This window comes from Erythrolamprus reginae, chromosome 8 (genome assembly GCF_031021105.1).
Source record: "Erythrolamprus reginae isolate rEryReg1 chromosome 8, rEryReg1.hap1, whole genome shotgun sequence".
NCBI classification, from domain to species: Eukaryota; Metazoa; Chordata; class Lepidosauria; order Squamata; family Dipsadidae; genus Erythrolamprus; species Erythrolamprus reginae.
In genome coordinates, this window is record NC_091957.1 from 45486800 (window position 1) to 45508761 (window position 21962).

The window sequence follows — 21962 nt, forward strand, 5'->3', positions numbered from 1 at the left end:
CTATCTTCATGGACCATCCTATACCAAAATTTCCTGACAGTTAGAACAATGAATCAGTGGTACGACTTGCCTCCAGAGAGTTGTGAATGCTCCAATACTGGAAGTTTTTAAGATGTTGAATAACCATCTGTCCGAAGTAGTGTAGGGTTTCCTGACTAAGCAGGGGGTTAGACTCGAAGACCTCCAAGGTCCCTTCCAACTCTGTTGTTGTTGTTGTTATTATTATTAGATATGTAGAGATACCCCCAAGATAATTCTGCTCTTGGGTGTCATTTATTTGAGGGGGATAGGAATACACAAGCATTTTTTTAAAAACCTTTTAATGAGATTGCAAAAAGAGAGAAATGGTTTGGCAGATTTGAAATCCTAGATCTGGTCTTAGAAAAAAACAGCATCAAAAGCTTTTCCCTTCATATAAGTATTTATGAGATTGGCAGGTTGCCAGTTTTGGTTGCCATGAAATTGGAAATATATATACTGTATGTTGAAAAGAATGCAAATAAGAATAATAAAGATGATTAAGGGACCAGAGGCTAAAACATACAAAGAATGGTTGTGGGAATTAGGTATGTCTGGTTTAATGAAAAGAAGAATGATAGCAATGTTCCAATATCTCAGGGGTTGCCACAAAGAAGAAGGGCTCAACCTATTCTCCAAAGAACCTGAGGCTAGAACAAGAAGCAATGGGTGGAAACTAATCAAGGAGAGAAGCGAGTTAGAACTAAGGAGAAAATTCCTGACAGTTAGAACAATTTTTTAAGGTTTTAAGAAGATTTTTATTTTATTTTATTTTATTTTATTTTATTTTAAATTTATTTGTTTGTTTGTTTGTTTGTTTGTTTGTTTGTTTATTTATTAGATTTGTATGCCGCCACTCTCCGTAGACTCGGGGCGGCTCACAGCAATAATAAACAATATATAACAAATCTAATAATTTAAGAGAAACACTAAAAAACCCATTATTAAAAGCAAACATACACACAAACATACCATACATAAACTGTATAGGCCCGGGGGAGATGTTTCAATTCCCCCATGCCTGATGACAGAGGTGGGTTTTAAGAAGTTTACAAAAGGCGAGGAGGGTGGGGGCAGTTCTAATATCTGGGGGGAGCTGGTTCCAGAGGGTCGGGGCCACCACAGAGAAGGCTCTTCCCCTGGGTCCCGCCAAACGGCATTGTTTAGTTGATGGGACCCGGAGAAGGCCAACTCTGTGGGACCTAATCGGTCGCTGGGATTCGTGCGGTAGAAGGCGGTCCCTGAGGTAATCTGGCCCAATGCCATGAAGGGCTTTATAGGTCATAAACCAACACTTTGAATTGTGACCGGAAACAGATCGGCAACCAATGCAGACTGCGGAGTGTTGGTGAAACATGGGCACACCTGGGGAAGCCCATGATTGCTCTCGCAGCTGCATTCTGCACGATCTGAAGATGTTGGATAACCATCTGTCTGAAGCGGTGTCGTGTTTCCTGCCTAAGCAGGGGGTCGGACTAGAAGACCTCCAAGGTCCCTTCCAACTCTGTTGTTCTGCCTTTCATTCAGAAGCAAGGGAATCTACTTAACAATCCCTTTTACATACCCCTTGCAATAGTTTGAGCTGAATGGGAACCAGTGGCCGAGGGTCACCCAGTGAGTTTCTATAGTTCGGAGTGGGCTTGACCCCCAAGTGTCCTGACGTCCATCCCAGCACTTTAACCACCAAACCACATTGGCTTTTTAATTAACAATCTTCCAGAGTTCATCCTTCGTAAGAAGTTTCACTTCCGACTCTGATAGTGAGTCATAATTCCACTATGCCATTCCACCTCTGTCAAAATCTTCTCTCCTTTAAACAGTGTCCGGTTGCAGTCGGTACAATCCAATATGGTGTCCAGGTAGCAAAAATGGAGCTCCAGCTGACTGGTGGGTGGGCATTGGGCGTCAGCGCGAGATTCGGCTTCTGCACATGCACCAGAAGTGAAATCTCGAGTGAGGATTTTGGCGATTTTCACATATTTTTTGCTTCACTGCTCAAAAAAAAATACAGGGAACCCTTAAACAACACAATATAACTCCAAGTAAATCAAAGGTCTGTGAAATCCAATTGTAAGCAACACTGATTGACAGTCAATTTCATATGCTGTTGTGCACATTCAACTTTGTACTGCATACATTTATTTCTTTATTATTTTATTTATTTTTTTATTTTGTCCAATACACAATACAGTACATATTGAAGAGAATAGACATGTAGTATTATATATAAAGAAAACGATAGAAAAAAAGATATAAAAATAGAGGAGAAGATATATGAAAGGAAGAAAAGATATATGATATATGAGATAAGGAGAGACAATTGGACAGGGGACGGAAGGCATACTGGTGCACTTATGCACGCCCCTTACTGACCTCTAAGGAACCTGGAGAGGTCAATCGTGGATAGTCTAAGGGAGAAATGTTGGGGGTTAGGGGTTGACACTACTGAGTACGGTAATGAGTTCCACGCTTCGACAACTCGATTGCTAAAGTCTTTTTTTTTACAGTCAAGTTTGGAGCAGTTAATATTAAGTTTGAATCTGTTGCGTGCTCTTGTGTTGTTGCGATTGAAGCTGAAGTAGTCATTGACAGGCAGGATGTTGCAGCATATGGAATGGGATGTTTGCTTTCCCGTGTAAGAGGCACTGAGGGATGGAGGAGGCAAAAGAACAATGGTTTCCTGGCAACTCCATCGACTTCTGGATTGCCCCTCCATGTGCTAACTAATCCCTCTAAACCCAAAGTACTGCAACCTGCCCAGAGTCACGGATGTGGGATGGGCAGCTAGAAATAAAAATGAAATAACAAAGGAGAGGGCTCCAAGATTCCCAAGGCCCGTTGGACTTTCTCTGCTCTGCAAATCCATGATATTCCTCACCATCTCTGCCTTCCTTTTCTCCCCACAGCTGTCACTGCAACGATCCAGCAGCTTCAAGGATTTCGCCAAATCCAAGCCCAGCTCTCCGCTGGCGAACAGCAGGACGTTCAGCCTCGAAGAGGAAGAGGTAATGCCGCATCCACCCCCCAAGCTTTGGGCTCCTCTCCGCTGCCTTTTCAAGGAAAACTCTGTTGGGTTTTTCATCATCCCCTTTTTTGCCACCAGTGCTCAAGTCCTTCTATTATTAGTAGCCAGCCCCTCCCACCCCCACGCCAACCATATCTTTAAGTTCTCTTTTTTTCCAAACAGAAATTTTATTTTTCTCCAACATAGAATAAAAAACAATACATAAGTATGTTCTGCCGGCGTGTCCCAACCGCCCGTAATTACAGGGTAATTAGTCCAGAAAGACACACACCACACGATAGAAGGAAAACCAAAAGTCTTTATCAACAGAAAAACAGAAACAGCTCCCTTTTTAAATGTCAAAGGGATTTTCTGGTACACACAAGGCACAGGTTAAATGCAATGCAATTTCTCACCCAATAACTGGGAAATTGAGTCCAATTCTAAAGTCCAGAAAGTCCACACACAGTCTTGAACAGGGAAACAGCAAAAACCACGATCTTGACGAAACTATGAATCAGATAAACTGCCACAAGGCTAAACCAGCACGCTGTTCTTTTTATCTGTAGCACTAATTACAGCAGACCCACCCAACCACAGGTGGCCTCACTTATCTCCTGTAATAATCCTTCAGTTGTTCTCTCCTATGCATCATTCCACGCATGCGTGGATCTGTCATAAGTTCTTGTTCAGAATCCAGGGATGATAAGGATGATTGATGTCCTCCTGGGCTGTCTGCCAAACTCCCCTCTTCCCTGCTACTCACGCTTCCTTCATCAGAGGAGCCTTCGTCAGGAGATTCTATCAGGAGCAAAACAGATCTGTGGCATGTGGATGTTTCCCCCACATCCACCTCCACATTCCTTGGGGCAGGAGCTGCCCCCGCTTATGACCAAGACTGGATGGGAACTTCTATCTATTGCTAAATGATAACTGCCGCCAATTTCATGACTTTTTTGCACCATTTATTAAGCAAATCACATAATTAATTATTCAGTAAGTCTGGTTTCCCCCGCTGACTTTGCTTGTTGGAAATCAACTAGGAAGATCACCAATGATTGATCACGTGACTCCAGGACGGAAATTATTCAGTATCCTTCCCCTGGAGTGGGGAAGGAATGGAGATTTTGCAGTAACCTTCCCCTGCCAACCCCACCAAGCCATGCCCACAGAAGCAGTAGGGGGGGGGATTGAATTTCACCTCCTAGGACTACTATAGCTCTCTACATGGGGCTGCCTTTGAAAAGTGTTCGGAAACTTCAGATCGTGCAGAATGCAGCTGCGAGAGCAATCATGGGCTTTCCCAAATATGCCCATGTTTCTCCAACACTCCGCAGTCTGCATTGGTTGCCGATCAGTTTCCGGTCACAATTCAAAGTGTTGGTTATGACCTATAAAGCCCTTCATGGCACCGGGCCAGAATATCTCAGAGACTGCCTTCTGCCGCACGAATCCCAGTGACCAGTTAGGCCCCACAGAGTGAGTCTTCTCCGGGTCCCGTCAACCAAACAATGTCGCTTGGCGGGACCCAGAGGAAGAGTCTTCTCTGTGGCGGCCCCGACCCTCTGGAACCAACTCCCCACAGAGATGAGAATTGCCCCCACCCTCCTTGCCTTTCGCAAGCTGCTTAAAACCCACCTCTGCTGCCAGGCATAGGGGAACTAAGATACACTTTCCCCCTAGGCCTTCACAATTTTATGTATGGTATGTTTGTATGTATGATTGGTCTTTATATAATGGGTTTTTAACTGCTTTTTTAGTATTGGGTTTTGTTGTACTGTTTTACTGCTGTTGTTAGCTGCCCCGAGTCTGCAGAGAGGGGCGGCATACAAATCCAATTAATAATAATAATAATAATAATAATAATAATAATAATAATAATAATAATAGCTGTAGTCCCCTGGTTGGACAGAGAAACTGTTTGCTTTCCAAAAGGCAGACTTCAACTTATAGTCCTCGGAGAGGGGCGGTATACAAATCAAATCAAATCAAATCAAATCATAAATAAATAAATCCCAAAATCAGTGTTTCCCCCAAGCGAGGAAGGTCCATTCCTGAACTCAATTCATCCAAGCCCATACTAATGAAGAGCCATCGTCTCCCTTCCTGGAAAGCCAAAGGTCCATGGTTCTCTCTGCAGGTTCCTGAAGGCAGCCAGTCCAATCCACCATCGAGCCCTGATGATGTGGGACGCCCAAACCTGGGTAAGCGATGGAGAGCCGTCATATCCCGCACCATGAACCGTAAGACGGGCAAGGCGGTGGCTAAAGCATTGCTAGATCAGGTAAGAGATGAGACAGTGTCCACTCTACCTTGTGCTTCCCGTGAGTTTGAGCAAGAGAGTTATATAAGACGCCTGCTTCCAAAAAAGTCTCATTGCCCAGTATTTACCGTATTTTTCAGAGTATAAGACGCGCCTTTTCCCTGCCTAACAAAGGCTGAAAATTTGGGTGCGTCTTATACTCTGAATGTAGCTTTTTTCTGAGCTTTTTTTTCAGCCCTAATGAGGTGCTAACAATCTTCCCAGCTTGCAAGCTCTTTCATTATTACTCTCTCCAAGGAATGTTTTTCCAGCCCTAAGTCTTTGCAGGCTTTTTTCCCCATTGCTACTTGCTCCAAATAAGTTTTTTTCCAGCTCAAACGAGGTGCTAACGATCTTCCTAGCTTTTCCCAGCTTGACCAGACTAAGGACTCTAGTCTGATGAATACCTGGTAGACAGATTTCCCCCTCTTCCATTTCATTCCCAAAAACTAAGATGTGTCTTATACTCTGGTGCATCTTATATTCTGAAAAATACGGTAACTTCATCCTCTAAGCCAGTGTTTCCAAACCTTGGCAACTTGAAGATATTTGGACTTCAACTCCCAGAATTCCCCAGCCAGCGAATGCCGTTGAAGTCCAGATATCTTCAAGTTGCCAAGGTTGGGAAACACTGTTCTAAGCCTCTTTGCACTCTCTCTCTCTCACACACACACACACACACACTCTTACTTCCTCTTCCGTGTGGTTTTGTGAAAGCAGAAAATAAAGAACGGGCAACAGTGAAGACTTGCAGGTTCTGCTCTTGAGCCTCTTCAACAGGTAACCCAACGAAGGATGCAGCCTCCAGTTGCTACTTATATACTGAACCCATCTGCACTCAGCCGTAGCGTGAATCTGCCTCATTTTTTGAATAGCCTAAAATAGATTTAAGGGTGGTTACATGAGTCCTTTCCACCCGATGAGATATTTCCTTTCGTTTTGCGTCGTTTTTCTGTCTCATATCCCCAAATCTCTCTATTCCCCCTCTTGTGTCAAGTGCAGCTGGGCAACGATTTGGCCGATCCGTAGAAGAAAGGATGAGAATCAATTATCGTGCTGCATATAATTAACGGGGAGCTCCCAGAAAGATACAGTGGTGCCTCTACCTAAGAACACCTCTACTTATGAACTTTTCCAGATAAGAACCGGGTGTTCAAGATTTTTTTGCCTCTTCGCAAGAACCATTTTCCACTTACAAAGCCGAGCCTCCGAAACTGTAACCAGAAAAGGCTGGGAGAAGCATCCCTGGGGGTCTCTCTAGGAATCTCCTGGGAGGAAACAGGGCCGGAAAAGACAGGGAGGAGACTCCGCGGGGCCACTCTAGGAATCTCCTGGGAGGAAGCAGGGCAGGAAAAGGCAGGGAGAAGCCTCCGCGGGGCCTCTCTAGGAGTCTCCTGGGAGGAAACAGGGCCGGAAAAGACAGGGAGAAGCCTCCGCGGGGCCTCTCTAGGAATCTGCTGGGAGGAAACAGGACCGGAAAAGACAGGGAGAAGACTCCGTGGGGCCACTCTAGGAATCTCCTGGGAGGAAACAGGACCGGAAAAGGCAGGGAGAAGCCTCTGTGGGGCCTCTCTAGGAATCTCCTGGGAGGAAACAGAGCCTCCACTCTCCCTGTGGTTTCCTGAATCGCACACATTATTTGCTTTTACATTGATTGTTATAGGGAAAATTGCTTCTTCTTACAAACTTTTCTACTTAAGAACCTGGTCGCGGAACTAATTAAGTTCGTAAGTAGAGGTACCACTGTATCTTCAAACAAGGAGGTTGCTTGTTGCTCCTCCACCTCTTTATTAGAGCAACCTGTTGACCTGTGGAGTATGAATTGTGCAGTTCCTTCTTTTTAAATACTTTTGTGTTTGCAACATGCTCTTCCCCTTCCCCAGAAAAAGCATGCCTGGGCTTTGTGGAAGGCAGGCCTCCAAAGGAAGCAAGGGTCAAACATAGCAGCCATGGCCAATTGTGTTTCTGTCTTGGGAAGAAAGAGTTCACCATGGTTTCACATTCGTTTTGCAGAGTCACGATGAATCCGAGATTCCTGCGTCTCCAACCCAGAGTCCTGTTGAAGAAGACCTTCCTATCTTTCCGGTCACAACTCACAGCCCCAATGCCTCCAATGGTAAACGGCTCACCCAGTTTCAATGTAACCATGATTTAAGGTCTACTGCAGGGGTGGGCAGCAGGCAGGACAGGGTGGAATGCAGAAATGAAGATGCGTGCACAGCTCCAGCTGATTGGCGGCTGTCACTTCCTGGGTTACTGGTCTTGGCTCAGCTCTCCTTTTTTCCCCTGCTGCTGCTGCTGCTGCATCTGCGCTCCTTGCTTTTTTCCTCTTTCCTCCTTCCTGGCCTCGGACGAGCTTCCCTCTCTCCTGCCCGGCTCCCCTCCAGCCTCAAACGGCCACATCCCGCCTGAGGTGCAAACAGAAGGTGTGGGTGGAAGCGGCGCTGGCAGCATTTATGCTTCTGGCAGCACCCGTTCGCCTAGCTGCCCAGCCTGAGGTTGGGGGGGCGACCCAGGAAGGAGAGTGCGGGAAACACAAAGCAAATTGCCACCCCAGCGAGCAACACTGCTAAGGTAATAAGTCGAGGACTTAACAGTTCACTTGAACAATGATGGTCGTTCAAGCCACTCCCACCTGGTCACATGGCCGGCCAGCCACTCCTACACAGTCGCATGACCATTAAGCCACACCCACAAAATAAGCCACACCTACACTGCGGCAGTAAAAATTTTGGCTGCCCATTACAGGTCTACTGTGCATGGAAGTAGCAAAGCTTGGAATAGAGTAGACTGGCACGAAACGGGGTCTATTTCAAACAAGACCTCATTCCTCCTTTTTTAACCTAAAAGCATCTAAATCAGGAGTGAAATGCTACCGATTCGGGAGTACCGGTAGTGGCAACTACTGGTGGTTCGGAGAACCTGTAGTAGCAACCAGGCGAGGCTCCGCCCACCTTCCCAGGTGTCACCATTTTCTTTTTTTTAACTCTCTGTGCATGCACAAACAGTGATGGGCTCCTACATTCGCTGCCTGGGGAATTCTGGGAGTTGAAGTCCAAATATCTTGTCAAGGTTGGGAAACACTGACATAGAAGATTGACGGCAGGAAAAGACCTCATGGTCCATTTGGTCTGCCCTTACACTATTTCCTGTATTTTATCTTAGGATCGATCTATGTTTATCCCAGGCATGTTTAAATTCAGTTCCTGTGGATTTGCCAACCACGTCTGCTGGAAGTTTGTTCCAAGCATCTACTGCTCAAATAATATTTTCTCACGTGGCTTCTGATCTTTCCCCCAACTAACCTCTGAAGCTGCCACACAATCAACTGATCTTCCTTTCTTCTGGTTTTGTCCCCTTCCAGAAAGGGAATTGTTCAGTCCTATCGCGAGCACCAAGGAAGAGACCATCTCTACCCCATACAACGGACCCTTCTGTGGGAAAGCCAAAGTCCACACGGATTTCCTTCCCAGCCCCTATGATAAGGATTCTCTGAAACTTCAGGTAGGTGCTTGGCATTTCTCTAGGGGGCTTTGCAAGAGTGTTCCTAATGCCTTACGTCTGGGGTGTCAAACTTGGATTTGTCCTAGAGCCCACTGTAGCAACATTGCCAAAAAGGCTTTAAGAGTTGCTAACCTAATCCTTCCCAGCTTCTTCTTGCTAACAAGAGCTTACAAAACATTTGTCAGACCAATCCTAGAATACAGCTCACCTGTATGGAACCCACACTGCATATCTGACATCAACACAATTTAAAGAGTCCAGAAATATTTCACAAAAAGAGTCCTTCACTCCTCTTCTCACAACAAAATACCTTGCTCCGCCAGACTTGAAATTCTTGGTTTAGACAACTTACAACTCCGCCGTTTCCGTTCTGACTTAATTATAGTTCATAAAATCATATACCAAAATGTCCTACCTGTTAACGACTACTTCACCTTCAACCGAAACAACACACGAGCACGAAATCGATTTAAACTAAATGTCAACCGCTCCAAACTTGACTGCAAAAAATACGACTTCAGCAACAGAGTAATCAACGCCTGGAATGCACTACCTGATTCTGTGGTTTCTACTCCTAATCTCAAAACCTTTAACCTTAGATTATCTACAATTGACCTCTCCCCCTTTCTAAGAGGTCTGTAAGGGGCGTGCATAAGCGCACCGCTGTGCCTACTGTCCCTGTCCTATTGTCTTCTTTTGTTATTTTTTATCATTACTTATCTAATATTTTATTTGTGCAAATTACCACCCTATAATTGTTTGACAAAATAGATAGATAGATAGATAGATAGATAGATAGATAGATAGATAGATAGATAGATAGATAGATAGATAAATAAATAAATATATTTGGGGTGGCTAGCCAGCGAAAACAGGCTCCCGAGTTCCGTTTCGGCTACAATGACCTCCTGCAACCTTCTGCCATTGAAAACGGAGCTGAGGACCAGATCTAAGAACCCTGCGGGCTCAATTGGGCCCCAGACCTTGAGTTTGATAACCCCTGCCATAAGTGAAAAAGACAGGGCAGGTTACTCCTTCTTCCCAAATTCATTATTCTGTATTGATGTTTTTTCCCCCCTGATTTGGATGCCTTCTCAGCTGTGTTTTGGCTGGAAATTTCCTTTTGGGCAGGCATGGAAGTAGAATCGAGTGGTGGGACATGAGCGGAATTTTATTTATTTCATTTTATTTATTTTATTTATTTATTATTATTATTATTATTATTATTATTATTATTATTATTATTATTAATTGGATTTGTATGCCGCCCCTCTCCGTAGACTCGGGGCGGCTAACAACAATGGTAAAAACAACATGCGACAATCCAATACTAAAACAGCTAAAAACCCTTATTTTAAAACCAATCATACCTACAAACATACCACACATAAATTGTAGAAGCCTAGGGGGAAAGAATAACTTAGTTCCCCCATGCCTGACGACAGAGGTGGGTTTTAAGAAGCTTACGAAAGGCAAGAAGGGTGGGGGCTATTCTAATCTCTGGGGGGAGTTGGTTCCAGAGGGCCGGGGCTGCCACAGAGAAGGCTCTTCCCCTGGGTCCCGCCAAACGATATTGTTTAGTTGACGGGACCCGGACAAGGCCCACTCTGTGGGACTCAATTGGTCGCTGGGATTCGTGCGGCAGAAGGCATTGTGTTTGTCAAACTAGTATAGTGTTATAGTTTCTATTAACATAACAAAGTACAGTGGTACCTCTACTTAAGAACTTAATTCGTTCCGTGACCAGGTTCTTAAGTAGAAACGTTTGCAAGTAGAAGCAATTTTTCCCATAGGAATCAATGTAAAGGCAAATAATGCGTGCAAACTCATTAGGAAAGAAATAAAAGATGGGAATTTGGTTGGGGGGAGGAGGAGGAAGAAGAGGAGGAGGACAGTCGCTGCTGAAGGAAGAAGGTGAGGGGAGGAGAATCAAAAAAATACAAAACTTTAAGGCTTAAAAAAAAATAAGAGGGACTCTGAGGCGGCAAGGAGCAGCATGCACCTTCCTCCGTTTGCTCTGGGCTGCCAAAGCCTCTTTTAGCGCCACCGAAAGGCTCCTCTGGCAGCCCAGAAAAGCCCGAGATGGGCGTGATTAAAGGAGGAATGGCAGGAAACTGGCCGGGCCTTTGTGCTGCTCTCAAATTTCCTGGGAATTTTTTTCCGGGCTCTGGTTTTAAGTAGAAAATGGTTCTTAAGAAGAGACAAAAAAAATCTTGAACAGCATGTTCTTATCTTGAAAAGTTCTTAAGTAGAGGCGTTCTTAGGTAGAGGTACCACTGAATACAGTTATAGTTTCTATTAAGATAACAAAATATAAAGAAGTGATAAAGAGGATAATAGGACGGAAGGACAGGGATGGTAGGAACAATAGTGCACTTATTTTATTTATTTATTTATTTATTGGATTTGTATGCCGCCCCTCTCCGTAGACTCGGGGCGGCTAACAACAATAATAAAAATAGCATGTAAATCCAATGCTACAACAACTAAAAAACCCTTATTTTAAAACCAATCATACCTACAAGCAAACATACCATGCATAAATTGTAAAGGCCTAGGGGGAAAGAGTATCTCAGTTCCCCCATGCCTGACGGCAGAGGTGGGTTTAAAGGAGCTTACGAAAGGCGAGGAGGGTGGGGGCAATTCTAATCTCTGGGGGGGACTTGGTTCCAGAGGGCCAGGGCCGCCACAGAGAAGGCTCTTCCCCTGGGCCCCGCCAAACGACATTGTTTAGTTGACGGGACACGGAGAAGGCCCACTCTGTGGGACCTAACTGGTCACTGGGATTCGTGCAGCAGAAGGCGGTCCCTGAGATAATCTGGTCCGGTGCCATGAAGGGCTTTATAGGTCATAACCAACACTTTGAATTGTGACCGGAAACTGATCGGCAACCAATGCAGACTGCGGAGTGTTGGTGTTATATGGGCATTTTTGGGAAAGCCCATGATTGCTCTCGCAGCTGCATTCTGCACGATCTGAAGTTTCCGAACACTTTTCAAAGGTAGCCCCATATAGAGAGCATTATGCACGACCCTTATACAGACCTCTTAGAAAAGGGGAGAGGTCAACAGTAGATAATTTAAGGTTGAAGATTTTGGGGTTAGGTGAAGAGGCAATAGAGTCAGGAGGTAGTGATGTCACAATGTGAACCAGTAGCGAAAGGTAAGTGGAACGCACCCCTGGTTGTTACCCTCTTCAAATTATCTTTGATGCTCGGTGCCGTTCTCTAGAAGTCAACGTTGCGACACGATATGTTTTTTTGGAAATGTGTCGCTTTTTTCTTCTTCTTAGGAATAAGCGTCATATGAACCCATTACATGTTTTGATTTGGGTTTCCTGCGCCGCATGAATCAAGCTTGCAAACCACAGCTTCAGGGCCTATAACGCGGTGTTGTGCAAACCTAGCCCATTGTGACATGCAGAATGAACCACGGTTGTGCTCAGGCGGGGGTTGCTCCTTACAGCTGCTACCAGTACGATGGGCAGCAGCTCCGTCTCACCAGCGTGCATGGACTGCAGCTCAGCAAGGTTTTCCTTCTGCGCATGCTCAGGGAGCAAAATCTTGCAAGAGGATGCACACGCACATGAGGTTTTGGTGGGGTGGGTGGGTTTGCTTCTGCAAAAAACTTGCCGAAATATCTTGCTTCCTGATAATGCACAGAAGGAAAATCCATGCACACCCATGCGTGCTAGTGACACGGAGCTGCGAGCACATCATACTGGTACGGAGGTAAGTAGCAAACCCGTCTGAGCACAACCATGGTTCATATTTTTGCAGAAGTCTCATTATTGTTGTTGTTGTTGTTGTTATTATTATTATTTATAATATTATAAATAATCAAAAATGATCGAAACATTTAAATATGTCAAAGGGTTAAAAAGGTCCAGGAGGGAAGTGTTTTTTATAGGAAAGTGAACACAAGAACAAGGAGACACAATCTGAAGTTAGTTGGGGGAAAGATCAAAAGCAACATGAGAAAATATTATTTCACTGAAAGAGTAGTAGATCCTTGGAACACACTTCCAGCAGGCATGGTAGATAAATCCACAGTAACTGAATTTAAACATGCCTGGGATAAACATATATCCATCCTAAGAGGGGCGGCATATAAATCCAATAAATCTAAATGTAAATCTAAAATACAGAAAATAGTATAAGGGCAGACTAGATGGACCATGAGGTCTTTTTCTACCATCAGACTTCTATGTTTCTATGTTTCTATGTTTCTATGTTTCTATGTTACTATGTTTCTATGCTGCCCCTCTCCACAGACTCGGGGCGGCTCACAACAGTGATAAAACAATATACAATAACAAATCTAATATTAAAAGTCTAAAATAACAATTTAACATTCAAAGCCTAAAAACCCCATTGTTTAAAAAGCATACACACAAACATACCATAAAACTACATAGGCACAGGGAGATGTCTCAGTTCCCCCATGCCTGGCGGCAGAGGTGGGTTTTGAGGAGTTTGCGAAAGGCAAGGAGGGTGGGGGCAATCCTAATCTCCGGGGAGAGCTGGTTCCAGAGGGTCGGGGCCGCCACAGAGAAGGCTCTTCCCCTGGGTCCCGCCAGCCAACATTGTTTAGTCGATGGGACTCGGAGAAGGCCAACTTTGTGGGATTCGTGCGGCAGAAGGCGGTCCCGGAGATATTCTGGTCCGGTGCCATGAAGGGCTTTATAGGTCATAACCAACACTTTGAATTGTGACCGGAAACTGATCGGCAACCAATGCAGACTGTGGAGTGTTAGTGTAACATGGGCATATTTGGGAAAGCCCATGGTTGCTCTCGCAGCTGCATTCTGCACAATCTGAAGTTTCCGAACACTCTTCAAAGGTAGCCCCATGCACATGTGTGTGTGTCCTCTCGCAGGATTTACCAGTACACAGTGTGGCCTGTACCAGATAGCAACCTAATACTGATGGTATTGAAATGTTACAACTTGAGACCTGCTAGGAACTGGTTGTAAAGAGGTTTAACCATGTGGCCTTTGGCACAGAAAGGAGACATCATCCACATCATCGCGAAACCTCCCGTCGGCACCTGGACCGGCCTTCTGAACGACAAAGTGGGCTCCTTCAAATTCATCTACGTCAGCATCATCCCCGAAGAGACTGTCTCGGTTACCAAGACCTCTTCGCGGCACAGGAGCAAGAGGCCAAAGCCCAAAACCTTGCAAGAGCTGCTGCAACGGATGAACCTTGAGGTGAGAAACATTGCCCGGGCAATGAAGCACTAACAGGCAAAAGAAGGGGGAATGACTGAGTAAGACTGGAAAGCAACAAAGATGATTAGGGGAGCGGTGGCTTAAACATAGGAAGAACGGTTGCAGGAACTGACCATGGCCCATGGCTAGTTTAATGAGAAGAAGGACCGGAGAGACATGATCACAGTGTTCCAATATCTCAGGGGTTGCCACAAATAAGAAGGGGTCAAGCTATTCTCCAAAGCACCTGAGAGTAGGACAAGATGCAATGGGTGGAAACTAAACAAGGAGAGAAGTGTACTTAGAACTAAGGAGACATTTCCTGACAGCCAGAACAGTTGATCAGTGGAACAGCTTGCCTTCAGAAGTTGTGAATGCTCCAACACCGGAGGTTTTTAAGACAATGTTGGATAACCATTGGTCTGAAGTAGTGTAGGGTGTCCTGCCTAAGCAGGGGGTTGGACTAGAAGACCTCCAAGTTCTCTTCCAACTCTGTTGTTATTATTATTAGCTTACATGCCATGTCACCTCCGGGACCATCTTCTGCCGCACGAATCCCAGCGGCCGATTAGGTCCCACAGAGTTGGCCTTCTCCGGGTCCCGTCGACTAAACAATGCCGTCTGGCGGGCCCCAGTGGAAGAGCCTTCTCTGTGGCGGCCCCGACCCTCTGGAATCAACTCCCCCCAGAGATTAGAATCGCCCCCACCCTCCTCGCCTTTCGTAAATTGCTGAAAACCCACCTATGTTGCCAGGTGTGGGGTAACCTTGCTAATATGGTTTATGTATGGTATGATTGGGTTGTGTGGTTGTTTTAATGATAAGGGTTTTTAGATAGCTTTTAAGTATTGGATTTGTTTACATTGTTCACTATTGGTGTGAGCCGCTCCGAGTCTTCAGAGAGAAACATGGAAACATAGAGGGGTGGCATACAAATCTAATAAATTATATTACAGTATTACTATTACTATTTATTATTATTATTATTATTATTATTATTATTATTATTATTATTATTTATTAATCAGATTTGTATGCTGCCCCTCTCTGCAGACTCGGTGCGGCTCACAGCAATAATAGTACAATGTAAACAAATCTAATATTTAAGTTTAAGTTAATTTAAAACCCCAATTTAAAAACTAATCATACATACTAGCATACCATGCATAAATTTTATAAGCCTAGGGGGAGGGAAAAGTATCAATCCCCCCATGCCTGACGACAGAGGTGGGTTTTAAGGAGCTTACGAAAGGCTAGGATATCCAGGGGGAGTTGGTTCCAAAGGGTCGGGGCCGCCACAGAGAAGGCTCTTCCCCTGGGTCCCGCCAAACGACATTGTTTAGTTGACGGGACCCGGAGAAGGCCAACTCTGTGGGACCTTACTATTATTACTGCCCCTAGTCCTTCTTTTCATTAAACTAGACATACCCATAGAATATAACTGTCCTAATTAGGTTTTAATTAGATAGTAGTATCCTACATGGTTCAGAGGGTGGCTTTAATTCCTGACATCTCTTAGTGAAACTACGGAAGATCCCATTGAGAAGTCAAGGGTTGTGGTCACTCTCCATCAGCAAGCTGGACCAACTGCCCAGGACTAGGGTAGCCAAGGCCAATACATACACCCAGCAGAACTAAATGGGCACAGAGTTTGACCTGGATGAGGAAGTTTCCAACATTCTCCTGTCTCGTATGCATCAGAGGAGTGTTACTCATCACCTTCAACACCCTGATGGCGTGCCTGGCCAAGACAATACTTCATAAACAGGAAATGGCATTGGTCCATTCACTGAAGGTCTCTTGTAATACAGTATTAAAAGGGAACTGAAGGAGCGGCTGTGGGCCAGAGATTTGGACCTCCTCCATGTTTCAAGCTCCCCAGGAAGTAGGAAAATAGGTGCTTGCCTAAATTTCATTTTGAGACTTTGGTAGAAAACAGGAGAACAATATATTGATACCCATTTCTAGCTATTGCAATTAAATCTCTCTCTATGAAAGCTAAATGCCACTCACTCGTCATCACGAAATCTCTGGAACCGTAAAGCCTACAGACTAGAAACTTGGCTCATATGTTCTTCTTGGCTTCTGGGGGCTCGCTAAGGAAGGGTTTTTCAAAATGACCATCAGACCATTAATTATTTCGTGTATTATTATTAAGATGCTCCGATGGAAAGTGGTTCTTATGAAGAGGCAAAAAAATCTTGAACACCCGGTTCTTATCTAGAAAAGATCGTAAGTAGAGGAGTTCATAGGTAGAGGTACCACTGTACTAGTATTTCATAAAAGAGAAAAATTATTTCTTTAATAATTTATACAGGTACAGTGATCCGCCATTTTTCGCAGGGGATGTGTTCCGAGACCACCCGTGAAAAACAAATTTCCATGAAGTAGAGGAAAGATAGTTTTTTATGTATTTAACGAGTATTTTGACTTCTTCTTCTTCTTCTTCTTCTTATTATTATTATTATTATTATTATTATTATTATTAATTAGATTTGTATGCCATCTCCCTCCGCAGACATGGGGTGGCTCACAACAAAAACAAAACAATATATAACAAATCTAATAATTAAAAATCGCTAAAAAACCCTTATTAAAAAGAAAACATACACACAAACATACCATGAATAAACTGTATAGGCCTGGGGGAGATGTCTCAGGTCCCCCATGCCTGGTGGCAGAGGTGAGTTTTAAGGAGTTTACGAAAGACAGGGAGGGTGGGGGCAATTCTAATCTCCGTGGGGAGTTGAAGTCCAGATATCTTCAAGTTACCAAGGTTGGGAAACACTGTCTTAAAAAAAGATAAAGAAGGCCTAGTCTGCCTTCGTTGGCGCAGTGGTTAGAGTGCAGTACTGCAAGCTAGTTCTGCTGATCACCGGTTGCCAGCAGTTTGACAGATCAAATCTCAGTAGGCTCAGGGTTGACTCAGCCTTCCATCTTTCCGAGGTGGGTCAAATGAGGACCCAGATTGTTGGGGGCAATATGCTGACTCTCTGTAAACGCTTAGGGGGAGCTGTAAAGCACTGTGAAGCGGTATATAAGTCTAAATGCCGAGGTCGGTCAAATGAGGACCCAGATTTAGATTGTCTTTGAAAATGAAAGATAAACAAGATTCTGATTATTATAAAATTTGGGGGAAGTCTTATGACTGGATGGAATATTAAAAGATAAATAAATATTAATAGTTATTTTGGGGAAAGATGAGATATGAAAAATGAATTAAGATATTGTTATCCACATGGCAAGATAAGAATTGGTGGTAGCACAATATAATGATATGACACAAATTATTAATAAGTAAATTTGTGTCATACAATATTAGAAAATTCTATATGTTTACATTCTTATTAATAAGAATTTAAGCATATAGAATTTTCTAATATAGTTTATGTGATATATGATAATAAGTATTTTTTTGTATTTCTGATATATATACATAGAACCCCTAGTAATTACAGGATAAATTGATACTGGATTAATTAATCTAATGTAACATAGAAACATAGAAACATAGAAGACTGACGGCAGAAAAAGACCTCTTGGTCCATCTAGTCTGCCCTTTTACTATTTCCTGTATTTTATCTTAGGATGGATATATGTTTATCCCAGGCATGTTTAAATTCAGTTACTGTGGATTTCCCAACCACGTCTGCTGGAAGTTTGTTCCAAGGATCTACTACTCTTTCAGTAAAATAATATTTTCTCATGTTGCCCTTGATCTTTCCCCCAACTAACTTCAGATTGTGTCCCCTTGTTCTTGTGTTCACTTTCCTGTTAAAAACACTTCCCTCCTGAACCCTATTTAACCCTTTAACATATTTAAATGTTTCGATCATGTCCCCCCTTTTCCTTCTGTCTTCCAGACTATACAGATTGAGTTCATTCAGTCTTTCCTGATACGTTTTATACTTAAGACCTTCCACCATTCTTGTAGTGAAAGTCTGAACTAAGATTGGCATAATAGAGTTTGATGTTGTTTATACTGATGTAACGTAGGGGGGGTTTTTTGGTGTAAGGTGGGAAAAATATTGGGTTTTTTTTTCTTTTTTTGAGGTTTTCTCATTTGATAATATTATATAAGTTCTATATAATGATTTAAGGGAAGAAAGATAAGCCTCCATTGAATGATTAATAGAAAAAGAAAAATTTTATATATGTTTTATTTTAAGCATGGTTTTAGTGTTTGTAAAAAAAAATTATCCTATGTTGGAGAAAAATAAAATTTGTCCCTGTTGCTATTACAGGGACAGAAATAAAAACAAATCCCTTCCTCCCACCACCACCGTCAGGTGATCTATCCCAAGTATTACAAAGGGATCATCTCTCTTCCCTCTTTCCCATTCAGGAGCACATCTCTACGCTGTTACTAAATGGTTACCAGACCGTGGAGGACTTCAAAGAGCTGCAAGAGAACCACCTGAATGAATTGAACATCACTGACCCACAGCATCGCACGAAGCTGCTTACAGCGGCCGATCTACTGCTAGATTATGACAGTAAGTTCCCTTCGCCCTCCGAAAGAGCTTCCTTCCTTCCTTCCTTCTTTATTTCCTTCCTTCCTCTCTTCCTTCTTTCTTTCCTTCCTTGCTTCCTTCCGTCCTTCTTTGCTTGCTTGCTTCCTTCCTTCTTTCCTTGCTTGTTTCCTTCCTTCCTTCTTTCCTTCCTTCCATCCTTCCTTCCTTCTTTCTTTCCTTCCTTCTTTCCTTCCTCCCTTCTTTCTTTCCTTCCTTCTTTCCTTCCTTCCTTCCATCCTTCCTTCCTTCCATCATTCCTTCCTCCCTTCTTTCCTTCCTTCCATCCTTCCTTCCTCCCTTCTTTCCTTCCTTCCTTCTTTCCTTCCTTCCATCCATCCTTCCTCCCTTCTTTCCTTCCTTCCTTCCTTCCATCCTTCCTTCCTTCCTTTTTTCCTTCCTTCCTTCCTTCCATCCTTCCTTCCTTCCATCCATCCTTCCAGGCTTCTTTATTAAAGGGAGGCCAGTTTTGGGTGCAGAAACCCCCACCTTGAAATCCTACTACATTTGGTATGAAAGACGGTCTGTGACCAGAAATCGAATTGACGAGACCATTACAAATCTTGAAATAGTCATTTCCCATGACATGTAAACATGGCTCTCTTTCAAACATGGCAACTTTTAAGACCAGTGGACTTCAACTCCCAGAATTCTCCAGATGGAGAATCATGGGAGTTGAAGTCCACGGGTCTTAAAAGTTGCCAAGTTTGAAGACCTCTGCTCTAGAGGGAAGCCACACAATAGAATTGTTTGGTGGTCCTAATATTTATCATGAGCTCCTGCTCATCACAAACCAGGTTGCAGAAACTTCTGTTTCACACCCAATTAATCAATCAATTAATCAGAATCGAGCTGGAAGGGACCTTTTGGGGGGGTCTTCTAGTCCAAAGGGTAGGACAAGAACCGATGGGTGGAAACCAATCAAGGAGAGAAGCAAGTTAAAACTAAGGAGAAATTTCCTGACAGTGAGAACAATTAACCAGTGGAACAACTTGCCTCCAGAAATTGTGAATGTTGCAACTCCTGACTATCAAATAATGTATATCTAAAGTTTCACATTTGTACCATTACAGTAAGGTGAGAAAAAAATATATGGTGCATTTCTTTGTGGGCGACCCTCATATTTTAACCCACTGCTCAAGCAGGAGATTCGATCCCACTTCAGAATTGACTGTCCAGTCTCTTCTTAAAGAGTTATGACCTATAAAGCCCTACATGGCATAGGACCAGACTATCTCCAAAACCGTCTTCTGCCGCACAAATCCCAGTGACTGGGGAGGTCCCACAGAGTTGGTCTCCTTAGGGTCCCGTCGACCAAACAATGTCGGCAGGCAGAACCTAGGGGAAGAGCCTTCTCTGTGGGGGGCCCGGCCCTCTGGACTCCGCTCCCCCTGGAGATTCGCACTGCCCCCACCCTCCTCACCTTCCGAAAGAGTTTAAAAACTCATCTTTGCCACCAGGCCTGGGGTCATTAGATCTTCCCCCTGGCCAACGAATGTTCTTATTATGATTTTATTGAATGAATGTTAATGAAAGTTTTTAAAGTTAGAATTTTTAAAGGTTATTTTTATGTATATTAATTGGATTCACTGTACTATTGTGTCTTTGTATATGCTGTGAGCCGCCCCGAGTCCTCGGAGAGGGGTGGCATACAAATCCAAATCAATCAATAAAATAAAATAAAGTAAGTAAAGTAAAGTAAAGTAAAATAAATAAAATAAAATAAATAAAATAATAAAATAATAAAATAATAAAATAATAAAATAAAATAAAATAAAATAAAATAAATAAAATAAAATAACCTCCAGTGATGAAGCACCCATGACGACCCAGGGAACAATTGAGGCCAAGTCATCCTGCTTCCCTTTCCAGGACCATTTTGGGCACCGTCCAAGTCTTCTTCTTTATTTAACAGCTGGCTTCTCTCTTCCCACACAGCGAGTAGCGAGGCGGAGGAGGAAGGAGGCGCTGTGGAGGGTCAGCTACTTCCCGGAGAGCTCAAGGAAGACATTCCCCGGGATTCCGGCTGTTTTGAAGGGTCGGAGACCTTGGACAGTGGGCGGGAAGACGACGGGAAGCTTCAGGAAGGGCTGCCATCCCATTCGCTGACCAGTTCCGGCTGAGATTAATTCTCATTCTCTCTCTCTGCATCCTGAGCCCATTGTTGACTGGCACGCAAGCACAAACTGTTCTTCCAAAGAACACACCCCTGTCAATCACCCACCCCAAAAGTCAACTCTTCAGGCCGAGTAGGAATACAGCTGGTAAATCCCAGCTGGTAACTAAGGAGAAGGTTCAGAACCAGAATCCTCACCGATTCCTGCACCAAAGACTCTGCCGCCAAACCGTTGCATGGTCCAAAACTCCAATTTCAGGGTTTTGCTTGTGGTGGGTCCGTGAGCTCAACCCCAACAAGGCTGAGTGGCTGTGAGTCCTTCCTCCCAAGGACCATTTCACCTGTCCATCTTTGGCATTGTGGGGCGGAGGAAGAAATTTCCCCCCAAGATTGGGTTCACCACTTGAGTGTCCTCCCAGATTCTCAGCTGAGATTAAAGCAGTGTTTCTCAAATAGTGGGGCACACACCCCTTGTGGGGGTCATGGATAGATGCCAGGGAGGGGCACATGACCCCAGGGAATGTGTTTTTGCCAAAGGGAGTAGGGGTTTTTTGCATCGAACAATAGCACATATAACAGACTAGGACAGACTAGGGTATCTGCTGCCATACATAAGAACATAAGAAGAGCCCTGCTGAATCAGGCCAAAGCCCATCGAGTCCATCATTCTGTGTCGCACAGTGGCCCACCAATTGTCCATGGGGATCTTGAGCAGAAAGAGAAGGCAAAACCCTCCCTTTCCCCTGACCCCCAACAAATGTTACTCAAGGGAATCCTGCCTGCCTCAAACAACATAGAGGCGGCACATGGACATCCGTTTCAATAACCACTGATACACTCGGCATCCATGAATCTGTCTAATCCTGCCTTGAAGCTATCCAGGCTGACAGCTGTCACCACCTCTTCTGGAAGTGAATCCCATAAACCAACGACCCTCTGGGTGAAGAAATATTTCCCTTGATTTGTCCTCGCTTTCTTACCTATGAGCTTTAGGGAGTGCCCTCTCATACTAGTATTGTGTGATAGAGAAAATAATTTTTCTCTATCCACCTTTTCTATCCCATGCATGATTTTATACACTCGATCAAGTCACCTTTTAAATGCCGTCTTTCAAGACTGAAGAGACTAAGGCAACACTGAGCTGTTGCCCTAGCTCAGCTCCAATGTGCATGTGTGTGCCGGCCAGCTGATTTTTGGCTTGCACAGAGGCTCTGGGAGGGCATTTTTGGCTTCCAGAAAGCCCCCAGGGGGAAGGGTTTTTTTTACCCTCCCCTGGCTCCAGGGAAGCCTTTGGAGCC

General features: G+C 44.0%; 1 protein-coding gene across 2 annotated transcripts in view; it reads left to right on the forward strand.

The window, feature by feature from the left end:
* SASH3 (SAM and SH3 domain containing 3) overlaps positions 1–21660 on the forward strand; it is a 29150-nt gene extending 7490 nt beyond the window's left edge. The window contains exons 2-8 of one of the 2 annotated variants that reach the window (XM_070759845.1): positions 2925–3023; positions 5163–5306; positions 7338–7440; positions 8689–8828; positions 13833–14039; positions 18383–18533; positions 20487–21660. In XM_070759845.1, coding sequence (XP_070615946.1) covers positions 2925–3023; positions 5163–5306; positions 7338–7440; positions 8689–8828; positions 13833–14039; positions 18383–18533; positions 20487–20671 — 1029 coding nt within the window. In that variant the 3' untranslated portion in view covers positions 20672–21660. The remainder of the gene's footprint in view (positions 1–2924; positions 3024–5162; positions 5307–7337; positions 7441–8688; positions 8829–13832; positions 14040–18382; positions 18534–20486) is intronic. The other variant, XM_070759844.1, reaches the window with a different exon arrangement.
* The last annotated feature ends 302 nt before the right edge of the window (positions 21661–21962 follow it).